This window comes from Halichoeres trimaculatus, unplaced genomic scaffold (genome assembly GCF_033239565.1).
Source record: "Halichoeres trimaculatus isolate MK-OKI-2021-1 unplaced genomic scaffold, fHalTri1.1 fHalTri1_scaffold_5, whole genome shotgun sequence".
Classification (NCBI taxonomy): Eukaryota; Metazoa; Chordata; class Actinopteri; order Labriformes; family Labridae; genus Halichoeres; species Halichoeres trimaculatus.
Genome location: NW_027437183.1, coordinates 16988579 through 17007317, shown reverse-complemented (window position 1 = coordinate 17007317; position 18739 = coordinate 16988579). Strand labels below are relative to the sequence as shown.

The 18739-nt window shown below is 38.5% G+C and overlaps 2 protein-coding genes across 3 annotated transcripts; both read right to left on the bottom strand.

Moving 5' to 3' along the window:
• Positions 1–6211: 6211 nt before the first annotated feature.
• LOC141790494 (CCA tRNA nucleotidyltransferase 1, mitochondrial-like) lies at positions 6212–9948 on the bottom strand. The gene is made up of 8 exons (XM_074670388.1): positions 9834–9948; positions 9494–9623; positions 8250–8443; positions 7982–8120; positions 7679–7805; positions 7354–7547; positions 6921–7174; positions 6212–6574 (listed from the first exon to the last, which is right to left on the bottom strand). Exons 2-8 carry the CDS (start codon positions 9621–9623, stop codon positions 6329–6331), a joined length of 1284 nt encoding a protein of 427 aa, XP_074526489.1. The 5' UTR covers positions 9834–9948; the 3' UTR covers positions 6212–6328.
• A 1064-nt stretch (positions 9949–11012) lies between these two features.
• tent2 (terminal nucleotidyltransferase 2) lies at positions 11013–17151 on the bottom strand. Of its 2 annotated transcripts, none has more exons than XM_074671268.1 (15): positions 16851–17151; positions 16616–16770; positions 15877–15984; positions 15140–15407; positions 14910–15024; positions 14744–14832; positions 14571–14628; positions 14233–14299; positions 14056–14132; positions 13792–13920; positions 13655–13698; positions 13299–13435; positions 12348–12439; positions 12148–12227; positions 11013–12054 (listed from the first exon to the last, which is right to left on the bottom strand). In XM_074671268.1, exons 2-15 carry the CDS (start codon positions 16732–16734, stop codon positions 11968–11970), a joined length of 1470 nt encoding a protein of 489 aa, XP_074527369.1. In that variant the 5' UTR covers positions 16735–16770; positions 16851–17151; the 3' UTR covers positions 11013–11967. The 2 variants fall into 2 exon arrangements, with proteins under 2 accessions (XP_074527369.1, XP_074527368.1); XM_074671267.1 differs by having other exon boundaries at positions 16895–17151.
• Between the last annotated feature and the right edge of the window lie 1588 nt (positions 17152–18739).

Sequence of the window (18739 nt, the reverse complement as noted above, 5' to 3'; positions counted from 1 at the left end):
TCGTGAAGACATGACTCTTAACAAAGTGTGTGTTTGTTTTGAAAATGAATGGAGATTGGATCTTCTTCTTAATACAACTTCCCTTTGTTCAAGACAACCTTTGACTGGATACAATGAGGTAAGGTATTGATCAACAGTTATTTAGTGCTGTTGTTTGACACCTGACAAGAAGCAAACTTTGCATTGCAGCTTTGTAGCTGGCTATATTTAACACTACTCACAGCCTGGTGCTTTGAGAAATGTCTGTAACATGTAATGTTAGCAAATCCTTGTTATGTCCAACCAGTGTGTATCTACCAAGCAGAGCTAACATAACCTCACTCTTCATTTTATTGATAGGCTGTCACATTTGAACAGACCACTGCAGAATAACTGCTGCATTTGGGTTGGAATGGACATTACAACAAATAGTTTATTTTAGTCCATATTTTTTGCTCGTGTTTCAGCCTTTAGCTTGTGCTCTAGTCCTCTTCTTTTGCTTTCTTCTGCTTTCCTGTACATTTTTAGTCTTACAGTTAGGCTCCTGTGTCCACCATTGCTACAAAATCAATCCAAGAAATTGTTTTCAGGGGAGAAAGGCACAGATCTGTCTTCTTACTACTAAACTTTGTCAGCCAGCGTGGTGTTGAGACTTAATTAATCCTGTCCAACCTAACCTGATCGGGAAGCCGAGAAGTAGCATTTTTAAATCACCTATATTTACCCTGAAAATCTCATTTTAAGATGTGGATTATGAACAGGTGTATAGCTAGCAGTGAGATTTTTTTTCCAAGACCACTTGGAAAGTCCTCAAAAAACTTTGAAATATCACAAGGGATAAGTAATCAAAAATGTACTTTTACTTTTAAAAAACAGTTAACAGTAAGGGAAAGCCAGCAGTAACCTTAGATTAGAGGCATGTCAAAAGATATTTAAAACAAATACTCTTGACTGAAATGTTATTTTAACAACAATTTCCATAATGCAAGGTGCAATCTAAAGAAAGACATGTTTAAGTTCACACATAGGGGTTAATATGAGTTACTTATAGGCTCACAGACTTTTAAACCTTGTGTTAGAACACACCAGGTCAATAAATGCAACCAAGAGAACATGTATCTCAGACCTTTGGAATGATAGGAGTTTGGGGATTTATAGTTTCAGTACAAAAATAAACCTGTTGAAGTTACACACTTAAATAGTTTAAATTTACAGAAACTGACCTGATCATTTTTAGGATGCCTGTCACCAAGGACTTGAACTTGTCACAAAGCTCTGGGATGGTCACGATGCCAACGCGTTTTTCTCCTCTTCTCTTCTCCATGTTCTCTGTAAACTTGCAGGAGATGACCACCCCACACACGTTCATCATCACTAAAGAGCCCATCTGGTAAGGGAGATATAGAGCTACAGTTTAGAGTCATGGTATTAACAGAAAAAAAAACATGAATAGCTTCAATAGAAATGAAAGATTTCTACGTGTTAGTTATTCTGGCTTAGACAAGCTTTAATTAAGTTTAACATAGATTAACAAGGATAAAGTAAAATACTAAAGCTCTGATCCAAAAGCACTGGCAAGTGACTGCTTACAATTGTGACGAATACAAAGAAAATGAAGTCCCAGTAAGAGTGAGCATCCATCACATAATACATAATCTCCGACCATCCCTCCATTGTGACAACCTGGGGACACAAACAGTGTTATAATGTAAATATAACTCCAGTTAAACTCCATCCCCTTCCCTCCATATATCAAAACTTCTGTTTGAACTTCTTTTTTGAACACATGTACAAGCTGCTCTCACCTGAAATATGGATGTCCATGAGTAGCCAATGTTATCAAAATTGATAGCTCCCTTGAAAGGATTGTTGCTACTGGCTCGACAGACGTTATAATACTGGTTCCAGTTGACACAGCCATCCACAGCAGGTACAGCAGCTGAAGTATGGTGGGTAGCATCTGACGAGCAAAACTCTCCATCCACTCTGTAAGGTGGGATGTGACTGCAGCGCTGCATCCCATACTGTTCCTCCGAGGAACAGATGAACGAAGACTTTTCACCAAATTTTGGAATGTAGTACGGACTCAGGGACACATTGTAATTTCTAAAAAAAAAAAACACACACACACAAAGGTTGAAAAACAAAGGAACAATGCTTCAACTCAATTGTATAAAAGTTGGTTATGTACGGTATACATGACTTTGATTTTTACTGTTACACCAGCAATGATAGTAATCAGTTAATAGCTAGTGTTAATCTGGATGCTATTTCAAAAAGACTTTACATATTAATGAATTCTAAAACACAAACACTGTGAACATTGCAAGAGCAGAACATGATTTTCCCTCACTCAGAAATGTTCTCTCCCAGAAAGCAGCGGCTGCGCAGCTGACCGGCCCACAGCTGAACTCCCACAACTGAGAAGATGTAATTGATCAGCATGCTGAGGGAGAATACTTTTGCAAGCATTGGCAGGGTGTCCATAAGTGCAGCTACCAGGGCTTGCAAACCTATGAAAAAAAAATTAACGAGAGAAAGTGTACTCACACATTTTGTTCCAGAGGTTGCATGTACATGATCATAAATAAAACATTACAAGACACTCTGAGGTGTGCCGAGTAGTCCAGGAAATTACTTACTATGTATTCTGCAAACCAGGCGCAGCGGCCGGAGAGCTCTGAAGATTGGCCAGCGGAAGCCAGTGATGGCCAAGATATAGTCAATCACTCTGGAGGAACAGTTGCATGAGATAAAGATTTATCTTCAATCACAAGCATCTTATTGTAAAATGTAGATGCTGTAGACGCTGCCATTTGTATACACATTAGAGAGCGGCTGTAGAATACTAACACTCCAAAGTTGATGAAGACATCAAACTTGTTCCAGCTGCTCTTAAAAAAGTCAACGAAACCAAGTCCCAACATCTTGATGACCATTTCCAGGATGAAGAAAGCAAAGGTAAAATCATCTAAAATCTAGACATACAAATTACAGATTGATTAGTAATCTGTATGTCATAAAATCTGACTTCATTACAATTTCTATAAATAACCATCTTACTTTTAGTGACACAGAAGTTGTCCATTTTATTGTAAGTTTAAATAAATGAGAGGGCAGAGGTTGTGCTAACCTTCACGGTAAGGTTGGGTCCTTTATTGAGCTCGTACATGCTCAGGGTGACACAGGTGAGAAGGACCATCAATATAGACAATAAATCCAACCAGGTGGAGAAACTGGTTAAGTTCAAAACTGACAGAGAGACATCCCTTCTTACAACTTTGGAATTTCAGGTTCAAAGGGGAAAGCGTAAAGCCTCCTCTCCATAACTTATTATCTGAAGGACAGTGACACCAACACAATGAATATAAAATATATGGAATCAGTTCAAGACATAGTTGGACTTCCAGAAGAATGACAAAAAGGATATTGACTGTGGGTCACTTGTAAACAACAACTACGAAGTTTTGTGAATTGCTTAGCGACAGGAGCCATGGCTGGGTCGGGCTGTTGCTCATCTTCGGTTTCAATGTCGAAAGCCACCTCCTGCTGAAGCTGCTCTTTCATCTTTACTCCAGAATTAGCCATGATGGCTCTTAAAACACGGACACTTTGAGGGGATACAAGTCAGGTTTAGACAGGTAATAGACAACAACAGGTAAGAGTGAGAGAGGTAAATTCTAATGGAGACATAAAATATTTAAACATTAAATATGCGTCTTTTGCTACACTACTCAGTTGTACTGAAAAAAAAAGAAAAATATCTCAAATTAAAAAGTTAGTTCGTTATTCCTTGCTTTGCGCTAAACTAAATGATCAAATTATGCAACTCTAAACACTAAAGCTAGTGTAATGAAAAAAAAAAATTGAATGATACATGTTTAACTTTGGATGCTGTCATTTTCCAAATTTAATAAAACAATACCCTCTGGCACAGCCTGGCAATTCCAAGGCAATAATCTTGGCAATGTTTGACTCTGTTCACAGCATTTTTTGTCCCAGGCCATCATGGTGACACTGATTCGACTGGTTTCAAATAGGTCAGGACTGGGTTCAAAGGAAGCTCTTTTGGTTACCTTGAAAATTCAGAAATTTTACCTTCAGCTTGTAAATGGTTTCATTTACATTTCTTTCATTCATTCATGTTTTAGCTACTTTCCTGTCTCATTCATTCAAATATCAACAGCTTCTGCTTCTAGGGTGTTCACTGATGTTATCAGTGTTATGTTTATTTGAATGACACCACTTATAATGTAGCCAATAAGAGAAAAGAAGCAAAAACAATGCAATTCAGAAAGTATTTTGGGTTGAAATATGCAGTTGTCTTTATTGTTGATTTTACAGATCGCCCCTCTAATCTTGATGGCACAGTATAAAAATGGTCTTTTTTTTTTACAAGCACCATACCATTGTTAAATTACTGATTGATATTACGCCACTAGTCAGTCGCGCACATTTCAAGTGCAAGGGGATGATTTCCTACTCGATAAGCTTTAGTATGTTCTGTGCGTCTTTCAAAATTTTCTCACGGATACAACCCTATTCGACCGTGCACCTCTCCCTCCGTCCCTTCAGTGTTTACATTCGTACATCTCCAATACGGCCACGCATCCTGGTGACTACCCAAACCTTGACGTCAGCGCAAACCATTATTTCTCTGCTGCTAGAAACAGCTATGTCTAAAACCCCAAATGTCTCAGTTATTTTTCTTTTAGCCATGACTTTAATACCAGACATGCTTCGAGAGGCTGCTACTTCTGTTTACAAAAACTTATTCAAAGCAGCGCACCGTTTTGGAAGGTGTGGAATGCTGTTCCAACAAATAGCCTATTACCACCTCGACCAGTAGAAGTTCTTTCAAAATTATTTTAAAGCAATATTATTGTGTCACAGAGATGCCCTTAAAAAGATATCATTGCTAACAACACTAATATATGCAAACTAGGTCAATGGGAAGGGGTGAGGGCGTCAATCATTATTCGATAGCCTACTATTTGTTAATTTTCAGAAACTCTGTCGTTAATATTATTACAAGAATTATTTTTAATAATATCTTTTTATTCTTAGTCAAAGTGGGTATTATTTTGTAGATACTTTTTCCATACACCTCATTGAGAGAAATCAAATCACAATGAACGTGTATTCAAAAAAGTTTGTTTTGATTCGATTTCTCTTATGCTAATTGTTATTAGCATACAACAGGGGCAGAGACAGCGTTTCACGTGGGCTCAATAAAAGTGATACAGTACAAAAGCAAAGTATTTCAAACACAATGCTCCTAATTCATCTAGATTTGTAGCAACGCCAACAAATTTACACAGGCTTTTAGCATTTCTGAGGATGATGTCATCTAGAAGGTGGCTCATTCCTAAACGAATACATATTTATTTGAATTTTTAAATAATAAATCGACAGATTATAAGACACTTATACACTAATAAAAAATATATAAAAAAATGTTTTTCAAAAAAAGATTTTTTTTTGGATGAAAAGCACTTACCAGATGAAAGCTGCGGTGGTGGTATTCAATTTCGTTTCGTTTCCTTTAAAGTTGTCTTGTACGGTTCAGAGAAAGTACCAACCCGAAGCTGTAACACTTTGAGGTTTGAAAGATTTTTTCCAAATAAACATCAGTTTCTCTGGACGATTTGTTTTGGAGACACAAGAATCACTGTAAAATCAGATAAGTTAAATAAAAGTAATACATGTTTACTTTTGGATGCCCTCATTTTTAAAACTTAGCATGGTAACCACCAAAAATAGCACTTTTTTAAACTTAAACTGTTCCTTGGCTGTTTAACTGATTTAAATCTGTTCAACAGCCAATGTACAGTTTTACCACAAGGGGGCGACGGCGGCTCATTACTATAGCTAATTCATATTTTTGAATACCTCATGTAGGGTTTACATTTTATTTAAGATAAAACTTCAATAAAGAAAAAAAATAAAAATGCCATAAATGTTAAATTTTCCTGATAAAATACTAAGCTCACAATTTTTCTTTAGACATAATCGCTTCTCCTTTTATTATAACAAAAATTACATTCTCAAAGGAAAAGAAGTTTGAAGAGTTTATATAGACCAGTCTATCGAATTATTGCATCATAGCTGCTTTTGCTGCTATATAGTTTTTGATATGGGTGCCGCTATGATGCAAATATCAAATTATATTTCTGAATTTTACCAATTTAAATTGGAGATGAACAAACCTGCATTTAATTTACAGTCAAACTGTATATTCACACTTTATTTCTCAAAGTGGTCTCTTCCCAGTAATCCCCAAGTCTTTTCACATAAGCAGAGCAATTACCATTTGAAGTATCCTACACACAACATATCTGCTTGTCTTTTACGTCTTAATGTAGCTAAGGAGTTCATCTTTGTCCATTTGATAATGACTTTTCTTCCAAATGTCCCGAAGCTTCAGTAAGGTGGCCCCTATCTCCTTGCCTGATGTTACACCAATCCGTCTCAGGTCATGACCACTGACAGGGAAGTGAGGGATCGACCACCTGCAGAGCCCTGCCAGAAGCTTCTCCTCACCTTGATACTTCAGCAGCTCACACACTTTGTTCTTGGAATCCAGCTCCCGACTCTGAAAATAATTTGTGTATAGTAAATAACCTCAAATAGATGGTCTAGATCAAAGTATTTGACAACATTAATGATTTAAATACTTGAAACATAATTCCATTTTAGAAGGAATTTTCTGTGTTGCAAATCAGATTAGCTTAACTCCTGTGTCTGGGCTGTGTGGGCCAACAGAATTTAATTGACAGTGACCTTGTCCAGTAACATTTTTTAGTTTAGGTATACTAATACCCTAAAAACAATAACAATCACCAAATAATCAGGAATAAAAAAATTGTTGGTGTAACAACTTCAAGCTCTACATTTCAGATTGTGATTCTTTGAATTACTTGTAGGGCTCCAACACTCACATCAATAATAAAGTCAGTGAAAGGTTTTAGGCTGTCCGGCTCATCTTCACTCTTGCAGAGATCTCGTCTGTGTTTGACAATGAACAGAGCCAAAGTCTTCTCCTCCTTGGATAATTTCAGCCTTAAGTCCATCTTTTCCACCTCCTCTTGGCAGTGGAGGAGAGAAGCCAGGATGGTCATGGGTTTAGGAGAATGGTCTTTGGCATTCTGGCATACTTTCTTCATCTCCTCAACATTGCCATCTGGAGGCAAACCTGATGAGTAGCACAGACAGAAGGCAGGAGCAACCTTTTAATAGCAGCTACAACAATTTTATTCTAAATCTGAAAACAGCTAACTTGTTGAAGGTGGATAAATGATCCCTGGCCTGAAGTTAATATGACATCTTCTTTACATAGACTCCAGATCCTCTTACAGTAATGCACAAACTCACCTAAGTACTGGGCCAGCTCCAAACTGTACATCAGCTCCAACAGATGAGCGGCATGGTTACCAGTCACCATCTTTTTTAGTTCCATCCAAATTCTTTCTCCTGATATGGCCGACAGTCCTCGGCCGTTTTCCTTGATGGCAGCCAGTGTCTCCGGCTCATGGTCATCTGGTTCCAAAGCCACTCTGCCGTAAAACCTGAAGAGGGAGGATAGGGTATGTCTTTAGTCATAGATATAAACTTCCTTTTTCTCTGATATAACTAGTCTTTAAGAGAAAAAAATATGGATTTGTTTTATCAAAGTAAATTAAAAATAAAGCTACTTTACCTGAAATATCGTAATATTCTCAGATAGTCTTCCTGGATTCTTTGTTCAGCACTGCCGACAAACCTAACTTTACGGTTCTGCAAATCTTCATATCCTTTGAAATAGTCATATAATTTGCCATCAAGTCCTAGGGAGAGGAAAAGTTACAAAAAAATAAGCGACTTGAGGTGCAAATTTAAAAAAATTCTTGATCCTTAAAATAACTGACTTTATGTTCAAAACTTATCAAGAATGAATAATTTAGCAAATCAAACACAGTAATTGTTTTCAGTATACAAGTGTAGAAAATAAACATATTTAGACCTAAAAACATAGAATTGATGGTTAAGTCTCTTCGTTCAGCATCTTTCTGCCAGTCTGTGGTGAACTCCACCTCCGCGTGGCGTCCATCTGTTTGAACATCCACCCTCAATGTGGTCACCTCAAAGTTCTCATTGTGTAGCTATCCAGAAAGACGATGAATAAAACAATTAGTCACTGTAAATTAATGAATTTTCCATGCTGCTGTGAGTCAATCTGAAGAATTTTTTTGGTCAAAACTACATTGATCTCAAAGAAGACAGTGTCTTACTCTGGCTGTGATGGTCCCATGCTTCTCCCCTTTGTTATTGATCATTCTGATACCCGCCCTCTGGAACATTTGCTTCATCTCATCTGGAGTGGCTGTTGTTGCAAAGTCCACATCTTCAGGTCGCTTTCCTGATAGCAGGTCTCGAACGGCTCCTCCAGCTATCCTCAGTTCATACTGATGCTTCTCAAATATTTCTGAAAATAAAAAAAGGAAAATTGTAGTACCTAACGTTCTTGGTGGTCTATTTTTGAGCTAAGGCAGAAAAATTGTGATAGATTAAAGAATTTTCACGATAAATTTCTACTACTAACTAAATTAACTACTATAAAATAAAAATAATTCTCCAGTTACATTTTGACAGCATTTCTGATGTTGACAAAACACCAAACTGTCTTTTCAAACTCAACTATTGCTTTTTACTCACTGACTGCTATCTGGGCACATGGCTTATGAAGAAATATTTGAGAGTCCACCAATGTGCCTTATAAAAAACGTTCAACTATTAACAAGGAGAAGTGCTTAATCTGCAAGTGTTGTTTTCCTCCTTTGAAAATTGGAAATCATATTGGAAATTATACACTTAATCTTCAGTTTGTTGTCAACCGAACAAAAATTGCTTAAGCTTGGACTTTGAAATTAATCATTTAGAAATACAGGAATCATATTCGTACATCAAAGTATTGGGGCAATATTAAGGCCTAAAATTCTTACTTCAAGAACAAAGTCCTAAATGTATGCAGAATTAAGTGCTAGTTCAATAAAGTCATACATTTCCAAAGATAAACTTCATTTACAGTGGGTGAATATGGTATATGGTGAGAGCTGGCATGGAGAGGTGGTGGTTCTGGGACACCTGTTAAGGAGTTGGGGGCCTAACTTAACGAAACTCGTGAAAAAAATGCATTACAGGCCATGTTCAGTTTTTCCCCTCACAGGCTTTAATAGTCATATTCAGTCGTTCATCCTAGAATTGTGGAGTAAACAGGACAGATGTTTAACCTATTGACTAATAACATAGTGAACCGACAAGATGATTTTAGAGGTTGTAAAATCCACACAGAGGAAAATTTTCCAACTTCTGTGACTGGTGGTGTTGTTTCTATTTTATCAAACTGCTTTAGTGAAATAAGCTTCAGTACGCATAAGTAGCTTAAACACATTTTATGTTTACTGAAATTCCAGGGAATGATAACAAAAAAGGTAGAGTGGACGATAATCCATTTGAGTCATCCACTGCATCTCACCTGCTAAACCATTCAGTCCATCGTTGAACAGAGACTTAAACTCACTGGAGCTCAGCTGCATGGTGAAAAGACGTCTCCGGTGTACGTGCAGTCTACTAAATAGACAAGGATTCACAATTCTGCTCCACATCTGCTAAATAACAAGAAACCGTCATGTGTTTTAAGATTGGGTGGTTATTTTTTCTAGAAAGAGTACTCTGCATATGAAATATAAGCCACATTATTTGTCACTAAAGCTAAAAACGAGGTCCCTATTGAAACAGACATCTCAAATTAACGACCTATGTGGCTCTTTTGAAGCTACACATGCCATCATATATATAAAAAAAAAACATCTGACCTGAAACCTCGACAGAAGTTTTCATGTGCAGCTATTGCACCTTGTTAGCCATGAGTGCTTGAAGTGTTACAGGAAGTTTCGCTCTCGCTGACCAATAGCGTTCGGCTTCGTCATGCTAGCTGGGCGGGGTCAGAACCTCTGGGCGGGGTTTAATACACGCGTCGCTGACTTCTCGCGATACACCGATTGGAGGAGAATTTTCGTCTGCTACTGTGTGGCGGGCTGATCGTCAATTTGAGCTGCAGGGGAGCAATGGATTTAAACCAATACTATCCCTTTCCTTGACATAGTTTTCTGGTTCCCTTTTCCCAGGTCTCAGACTCAGTGGTATGTGAGTTGGTCTTTAGTTTCAGAGGTTTTGTGGTTCATTGACACAAGTTCATTTCTTTATATTTCACAGTCAGGTAAGGGTACGCGAATACTGCAGTCACATAAAGTGACTTGTGTGTTTAAACTCTTCTCTTGGGTGCACGCTGCTCCACTTGACGTCTAACGCCGATTTCTCACAAACCTGTGAGTCGTTTATATTAAGTTGGTTTTATTTGGGCATCAAATGAGTTATTTGGTGGTCAGCACCAATGACAAACCATTGAGCACCGCAGCCCTTCTGTTGCCAAGATGCGCGCGGCCGTAACTGCTTACAAACAATAAATTTATATGATGAAGTAGTGATTGATGATCAAATGTGCTTGGAATTGTTTGCACATGTGATTTCTCAGGGGAAAAAAAATAAGTTTACAGCAACAAAACCCTGAAAATTTTCAGTACTTCTGAACTAAAATTTCAATGGAAATTTCAGGAAACTTTCCTGAGTTTACCAGAAATTTTCCACCCCTTTGCAGCCAGTTCTAGGTGAGGTAGTTCCAGAAACGGTCCAGAGTGGATTTTAACTACAGGCTGATAAAGAAAAATGCTGTGGTGTGATGGAATGCCATTTTTTTAATTTCCATTTCCCATTTTCCATTCCATATTCAAGATGAAAATATAAACTAAAAGGTCCTAACAACAACAAAGAGTTAGGGGTCAATTTAATATGATTCAGCACTTCTACTGTATTTGCAAAGCAAAAGATTCTCCAAGCTCAGAAGGAAACAAATTTAAACCAATCATACATCTTCAGAGGTTTATTTTTTAAATAAACATTTCAAAGTCCACAATGTACAAAATGTACAAAAGAGCAGAAGAAAAACATCAAACAAACAGGAGAAAACAAAGTTATAAATTGGCGTGAAATCTTCAAATAACTTAATGTGATAGGTAATGTATGCATTTAGCCAAAATTGAACAAGAAAAAGCTGAACTCAAATGATACAGTGTAGGCCAGACAGCAAAGAAAATTAATACACCAGGTGCAAAGGGTAAGTAACTGGAACATCTGGTTCAGCACTCTAGCGTTACTTCAACAATGACAATTAAACACCGCTTACTTAGGAAAGCATTTTGCAGAGAAGCCCAGAGACATAAAGACCGGATAGTGAAATGAAAATAACATTTAAGCTTCTGTAGAAATAAAGTGTTAATGTTGTTTAAACTTACAATAGCATTAATGTTGACCTAGAAAAATAGAGACAAAGGCTTTCATGTTACAAGTTGGCCCTGACAGGCTAAAAATGTGTTACTGTATATTTGGAAGAAATAAGCCATTGGATTCTTGAAGAGACGCCTATATAAATCAGCTTTAGCGATGTGGAATCAGCTTAAACCAAGATAAGAGGAGATAAAGTTGGCTGAGACATGTTGACCTTGAATGCTGCTGCCTCTGCTTGGCAATCTTCAGGTATAAAAGGGATGCTATTTTGACTTTTCACACCTGGTCAGTAAACTGAACTTCTTCCATTAAAGGCAAATGTGTTTGATCACAGGGCCACGTAGCAGCACTGCCTATTATTGGTGTCACTACACAATAATTTTTATTAGCAGTTAGGATTATTTGGCAAAGTCTGCAAATCATCAAAATTTGAACGACGACCACGTGACCTACAGACTGTGGACAATACAGAGGCATAAAGAGCATTCAGAATCTCACAGTTGTTCCAGCTGTGGGGATCGGAGACAGCGTTGCCCCTCTTGCAGTACATCCCAAAGATCTCTCTGAGGTAGAAGATGAATCAGCTCGTCTAATTAGAGGAAACCCTTATCTTCTGGATGACTCTTTATTAATGATGGCTCTGACAGGGAGGATTGAGTTCAGGTCCTTCCTCTGCTGTAGTATCCGCCATGACTGTTCATTACACAGAGAGACAAAAGGCAGGAGGATTATGGATAACTTGTGACTGGTCCACAGCAAAGAACAGTAATCAAGACTTGTGTGTACCTCAGCAAACTGGGCTTTGATGGCTTCAAACTTTGGGTTCTCATGGACCGCCCGGGCAACATTATTTCTTTCAAACGGCTCTGAAACATAAGGGAATCAGTTTTTTCATTTAGCATCACTAAGGACATGATCAACACTGATGCTAAAGTTATTGATAAAAGGTGGTGGCAGGTGCATGTTGGGCCCAGTGAAATGCTTACCTTCCACACAAATATATTTGTTTCTCCACTCACGGGAGCCGTTCTTTGACAAAGTTCTGGCCTCTCGAACAGATATCACCTGCTTGTCCCAACTACAGGACACAAAAAAAAAACAATGCAAGGAAAAACTGAGGTTTTTTGTTTGTTAAGACTATGAAAAATGTGAGGAAACAGGTTTTCAAGAACTATAACAGCAGCAAGTCTTGTTCCTGGACTTTGATTTCAACTTAACATTGAACATTTTGGACGAGTGACTCCACTTGGATTGAGCACTTAGGACTCAGACTTTGACTCAGACGTTAGTGTTGACTACAGTCAGACTTACTCAGAAGATGGACAAGTGGACTCAAGCACTTGTGCTCTGAGAGAGACTGTTGTGTTGTGTTACAGTTTTTCTATAAGAGCCTTAACAGCCCTTGTTGTATCCAGTATGAAAAAAATGAGTCTTGCAAAACATAAGATTGTAAAGTAACAACAGTGATGTGAACATGACAATTTATTATTTTTGCTACTTTTGATCAGAGCTTGCAGTGGTAGTCCAAACCGAAAGTTTTTTTTTTTTAACTCAATCTTACTGAACAGTTAAAACGCTCCTGAGACTAATCAGTCAACACAATAACACCATCATGTCATTAACGTTGTATTCAGTGTTCAAACTTTGTTGCACAAATCATTGCAAACATAATTTTGCCTGAATTTTACTTCAACCCTAGCATCAAGATGACACACATACTGCAAGAACAGTAATCATGGTATGTCATGTTAGTGGTGTGTAAGGCCAAAGGTCCCACCTGCTTCTGCTCTCTACCCAGAAACGTAAAACCAGAGAAGAGGATGCAGGATGAGAAGGAGGGAGGGTGAGAGAAGAGTTGGTGGACTTGAGAGGACTACAGAGAAGTGGTAAGAAGGAAAGGAACTTTGAGTGCATATCAAGATGTTTTTGGGAGATACCTGAAGCCTAAGGCATAGTATCTGAGGAAGCCCAGAAGCAGCTCTCCCAGAGACGACTGGTTTGTTGAGACAAACGGGGGTATGGGTAAGGGTCCAAGTGGAACCAGGTCAATGTCCATGAGGGGATCAAAACAGTTCTGAAAGTCAAGACACAAGACAAATGAAAGATCATTTCTCTATAAAGTGACATAAAGGTGATGCAGAAAGCCCTTTTACAAAAAGAAAAAAGGGTAAAAATGAAAAGTATTGCAATTTATAATTTACATCATTTTCTTGTTTGTGCACAATCTGATGATCTCGTTATTAATCTCTCAGATGGAGACAAAACTAATTGCAAAAACAATGAAAATACTCACTGGGAAGTCCCTCTGCAGGGATGGGAGGACAGGGTCCTTCAGGGCTGTAAAGGAAGCACCACACAAAGGAAGAGATTGTGAGTCAAAAGTGGAAATTAGAATACAAAAGATGAGCCTATATGCAGGACTGTACTGACTCTGGAGGTAGTTCAGCACCATCAGCACCAGTGCGTAGCTGCTCAACGTTCCTTTGCTTGCATCATTGATTTGATTGTGCCGTGCCCATTTCTTGATGACAAGAATCATGGGTCTTATCCTGAGATCAGCTGAAAGACACAACACATACTCAGCTACACAAACCAACAAACTTGACATCTTCTTTTCAAGGCACAAATACACTGCTTAAGAACAGAGTGAGGCTACTTGGTCATGAATCAAGTATCATCTACGATCTCACCTACCATAGGCGTAACTTCTCAAAAGGAATGTGTTTCTGATTCCCACTGTGTTGTTGACATTCAGATCAAACTCCAGATCACTACAGAAAAAAAAACTTTTATTGTATTTGTGTTATATTATACAGATGTCTTACTGATGGTGGGGGAAAAAACAGGCTTCAGCTTTTGTTTTGCTCCTACCTGCCCCTCTCTCTGAACCTGAGGATTGGCACTTTGGCTCTGATCAACTGAATCTTCTCTACATATGCTGTAAATAAGAACAAGCATCATGTGACTGTAAGTAACTTAAGTATCATTTCCTTGGAATCTGAAACTCTATTTACTAAGTCAATAGCTCCACCTGGTGGAGCTTTTGGACAACATGAACACTATAAGGAAAAATCCCATTCAATATTTTCTCAATGATCCCAGAATTCTTTAAGTGTTTCCTTCGAAAAACTTGTTGGTCACAATTAGCATAGATGTCAGATGGTTAAAGAAAATAATCTGACAAACAAAAACATGAATTTATTACTCACACAGTGATCTGAACATCTTTTGGAGGACAGAGAGTACTTGAATTGGATCACATCTTTTCTAAAAAAGGAAAACATGCAGACAATCAAAAAGATAGGAGTATCACTTATCAGATTTTGGTTGACTTACTTGAGTCACTTCTGATGACTGTCAAAGCTCAGTTTTACCCACTCACTTTTTCCCTGATGACAAGACACAGGTCGGCGTCACTGCTCCGACAGCCCAATCCATTCATGGAGGATCCAGTCAAGTAAAGTCGTGCCACTATAGGTACATAACACAGTGGCTAAGGCTCTTGACAGAAATTCAGAACAGTGTGTGACTGTATATTTTATGCACACCTGCATAGACTCGCTGTATGTCAGTCTGTAGGTGTGCTCGGAGTGTCTCCTTTCGGATCAAATCAGATACTTGCTGCTGACATGCCTCGAACAACTCCACCATCTGACCACTTAGCTGGAGGGGAAAGCACAAAAAACAAGAACATGTCTAAACCATGGATACCCTCAGGTAGATGTACCCAGACAATCTAAATGTAATCAGCAGGGCAAAACTATCTAAATTGCAGTACCTTGTCATTAGCATAAGCTTGCAGGCTGCTGGAGCCGTCTGGGACAACAGGCACCTGAGGGTGGGGACTAAGTTGTGGGATGGGATGGGAACATGGGCTGGGATAAGAGTTGTCAAAATCAGATCTTGATGATCCAGCTGGTGCTTGGGTAGGATGATAAGGAGGATGTACTTGACTTAGAGGGGGACCTATTAGTGGGTGAGAGGAGGCGTCAACACGTTGGCGCTTCACCACTGGGGATCTGTACTCATATTCCTCATTCTGTCTCCTGTAAGAAACATAATGATAGCAAAACATTTACAAAATATGAAGTGAATAAACTTTCACTTCTAGACCAGGCTCTATTTTGATGGATGAATTAACCTATTGAGTGTCTCATTGGCTAAAATAATGTATTTATTTAAACAGTGCCTCTGTATTATACAGCCAATTCAAAGGTGGTGACTTGAAGTGTGGTAATGTGATTTACTCAGGACAAATATTGTCCAAAAGGTTTGTTATTCTATTTTCTCCAAACAAATTCCTGACTAGCACAAGCTGATCACTTAACACAAAACAACTGTTTTGGTTTTTAAGACTTTCACTGCAGAAACAGAACTCCTGTAGCTCGGATAAAATTACTTAGCTGGTTGTATGTGTCATTTAGAAACATAAAACAAAGCAAATAAAAATACATCAGTTAGTTTTGTAGCTACACAGAGGAAAATTTTTCATAAATAGAAAGTGGAATTACAAACTTGCGCCTGTTGGTCACTGCAGGTGTCGGAGGGTAATGGACCGGAGAGGGGGGAGGTGGAGGATTCCATTGATAAGTCGGTAACCCCTCTAATGAGGGCACTTGGAAGCTACAAACATACAATTGTATTATCAATCAATCAAACCAACTTCATTTGAATAGCATTTCTAATACACAATACAGGGGTAACGCAAAGTGCTGTCCATATAGATACCCACACAACCCACACAACCCCCAGTCCATATAAAGAGCATGACATAAATAAAAATAGAGCAGACAAACTACACCATCAAAGATCATACTGAGGGAACCCTTAAGGTAGAAGAAGAATGAAAAATAAATAAAAAGAAATAAATACAGTACTAAAATACCAAACAATTAAGCAGAAAAAGATTCCATTGTAACGCTAAAACAAAGGTTTAAAGAGAAAATAAAAGATTAGGTAACTAAATAAGTGTATAACTGTAATATATTTAATTTATATGTCTTTAAAAAGAATTAAAATTTGAAGTTTTTAAATAGGTAAATAACTCTGTGAAACCATCGGGTCTATATGCAGGTTGTACCACAGACCTTGGCCATAGAGGTTAAAAGCTGCCTCAACATGAGACTTTTGTCATAATTATTACTATATATTTACGGAGCTAGACCATTAAGAGAGTCATTTCAAAAGGAAAAATAACTACTGAGATCTGGCTCAAGTCTTACACACCAGTACACTGAGTTTTCTTTCAGCTCACCTGTCGATACCAGGCGGACTTAGGTGGTTGTAATCGTATCGCTGAAACGCAGGGGATCGTGGGTACAGGCCGTTGTGGTGGGCTGAACGACCCCTCGGAGCAGTGCTGCGGGGGTACATGCTGCCGTTCCTCCGAGATCACCAGCATCAACCCCGCTGATATCCCGAGAAGTAGAAAAAGATACCAACCTCACTACTGGTAAATTTCACCATCAACTTTCACAACTGTTACTTACTTGCAAAGGGAGTGCCACAAGTAACCGAGGAAACCGAAACTTACCGGTGACCGAGCAGCAAAGCGTGCTAACAAACGTTAGCTTAAACCAAGTCAAGTTACGCCCAGCTAACTAGTTCGAATGTCAGTGTAGATGTTATCTCGACACTACATTACAGTAAATTAGTATTTGTATTCCCGGTATGTCTGTGTAGAATGGGCATTCAGTGCTATAATCGCGTTGAATCAAAGCGATATACTCTACATGTCGCATGTAAACAAAACTCAATCTGCTCGTGCGCTTGTTTCAAGAGTGTCACTTCCGCTTTGGTACCGTGACGTAGAGTAGAACTGTATTTAAAGGGGGCATGCGATAACATCATATCCAACCAAAGCTCAGAACATAAGAGAAGTTACCACCGCAGCTTTCCCATCATTATTTGTTTGATGGTAACTTCAAAACGTGTATTTAGACGACTCTCTCACGACAGTGAGTCTGTCTCCGTTGCTGTATGGAGGCTTTGTACTAAATACACACAATAACGAATTCTAGTGTTTTAGTGTTGTGAAATATAGAATGCTTTGGATCTAACTAATTGCACTTATACATAATATATGAGTGGGAAGTAGGTAAACACAGTTGGACAGACTGGTATATAAGACTTAAGACGCCTACCAGGCTGTATGAGCACCGACTTTTGCATGGTTGGGCATGAAGTAGAATATCTGTCATGATGTGGCATGAATAGCATTTGTTAACTCTTATCTTCACTTCATCTGATTTCTGCTTGTCTGTATCTAGGTGTCATGGTGGTGGTTAGCTGGAAAGCATCCTGGCCAGAGGTGTTCCCTGCATCTGGAATAAACTGTCTCTCCCCTATTGAAGTGTGCACAACAATTTTGAAATAGCAGACCAATCTGGAAGGTAAATAAACCTGTAACAAGAAACCACATAAGGCAGCACACTTGTTTAAGGGTTGGCACTGTGCAGCAAAATGGTTATGCATTGAAATCCTGTCCAGGGCCTTTCCATGCAAAGCTTAGCCTTTGGCATTCTCATGCTGGTGTGGCACATGATTTTGAGCCACCAAATGGATCTGAAAAAAATAAAAATAATTATTAAAAAAAATAACTACATAGGGCAGCATGGTGATTAGCAGTGGGGTTCAGGGTTGTATCCAAGCCAACTTCTTCCACTGTGGGCTAAAACTCTCTTCTGGTCCTATCTCACTGAAACAGGCAACATGATTGAACACTCAGGGCAGAGCCATAAACCCCAAACACGTGTGATCTGCCGGGTAGAACATTTGTGTTGTGTTTAGTGCAGCTGCTTCACAGCACAAGTTTGTGTAGTCAGATCCAGGCTGGCATATTTTGCGGCTGGAAGAGAGCTTTAAAATCTACCAAAATGAACTGAAGAGTAATAATGATCCAAAAACTTAAAACGTAAAAAAGAACGCAGCACTGTTGCCCCACAGCAAAAGGGATCCAGATTAACTCCTTGGCCTTTGTTTCGATGGTGATCCTGCATTGGCTATGTCACGTTGGATGGCTGGTTGTTTATTTATTTATTTACTAACTTACTTACTTGCTTGTTTTTTTTTTTACCACTTGAGTATACTGAAAGGAAACAATCAAAAAATGCAAAATGTTAGTTTTGTAGTTTGTGTGTGTGTGTGTGTGTGTGTGTGTGTGTGTGTTTGTGTGTGTGTGTGTGTGTGTGTGTGTGTGTGTGTGTGTGTGTGTGTGTGTTTGTAAAATGTTGCTTTTAATTGGTAGACTTGCATCTGCATGTCCAGTGATTTAAACCATGAATGATGGGTGTGTTTTGTTTGATTCTTGCTTTACCTAAAACACACCTAAAAGGTGCCTTGTAAAAGATAAAGAATAAGTAAGGCCTCCAAATCTGTA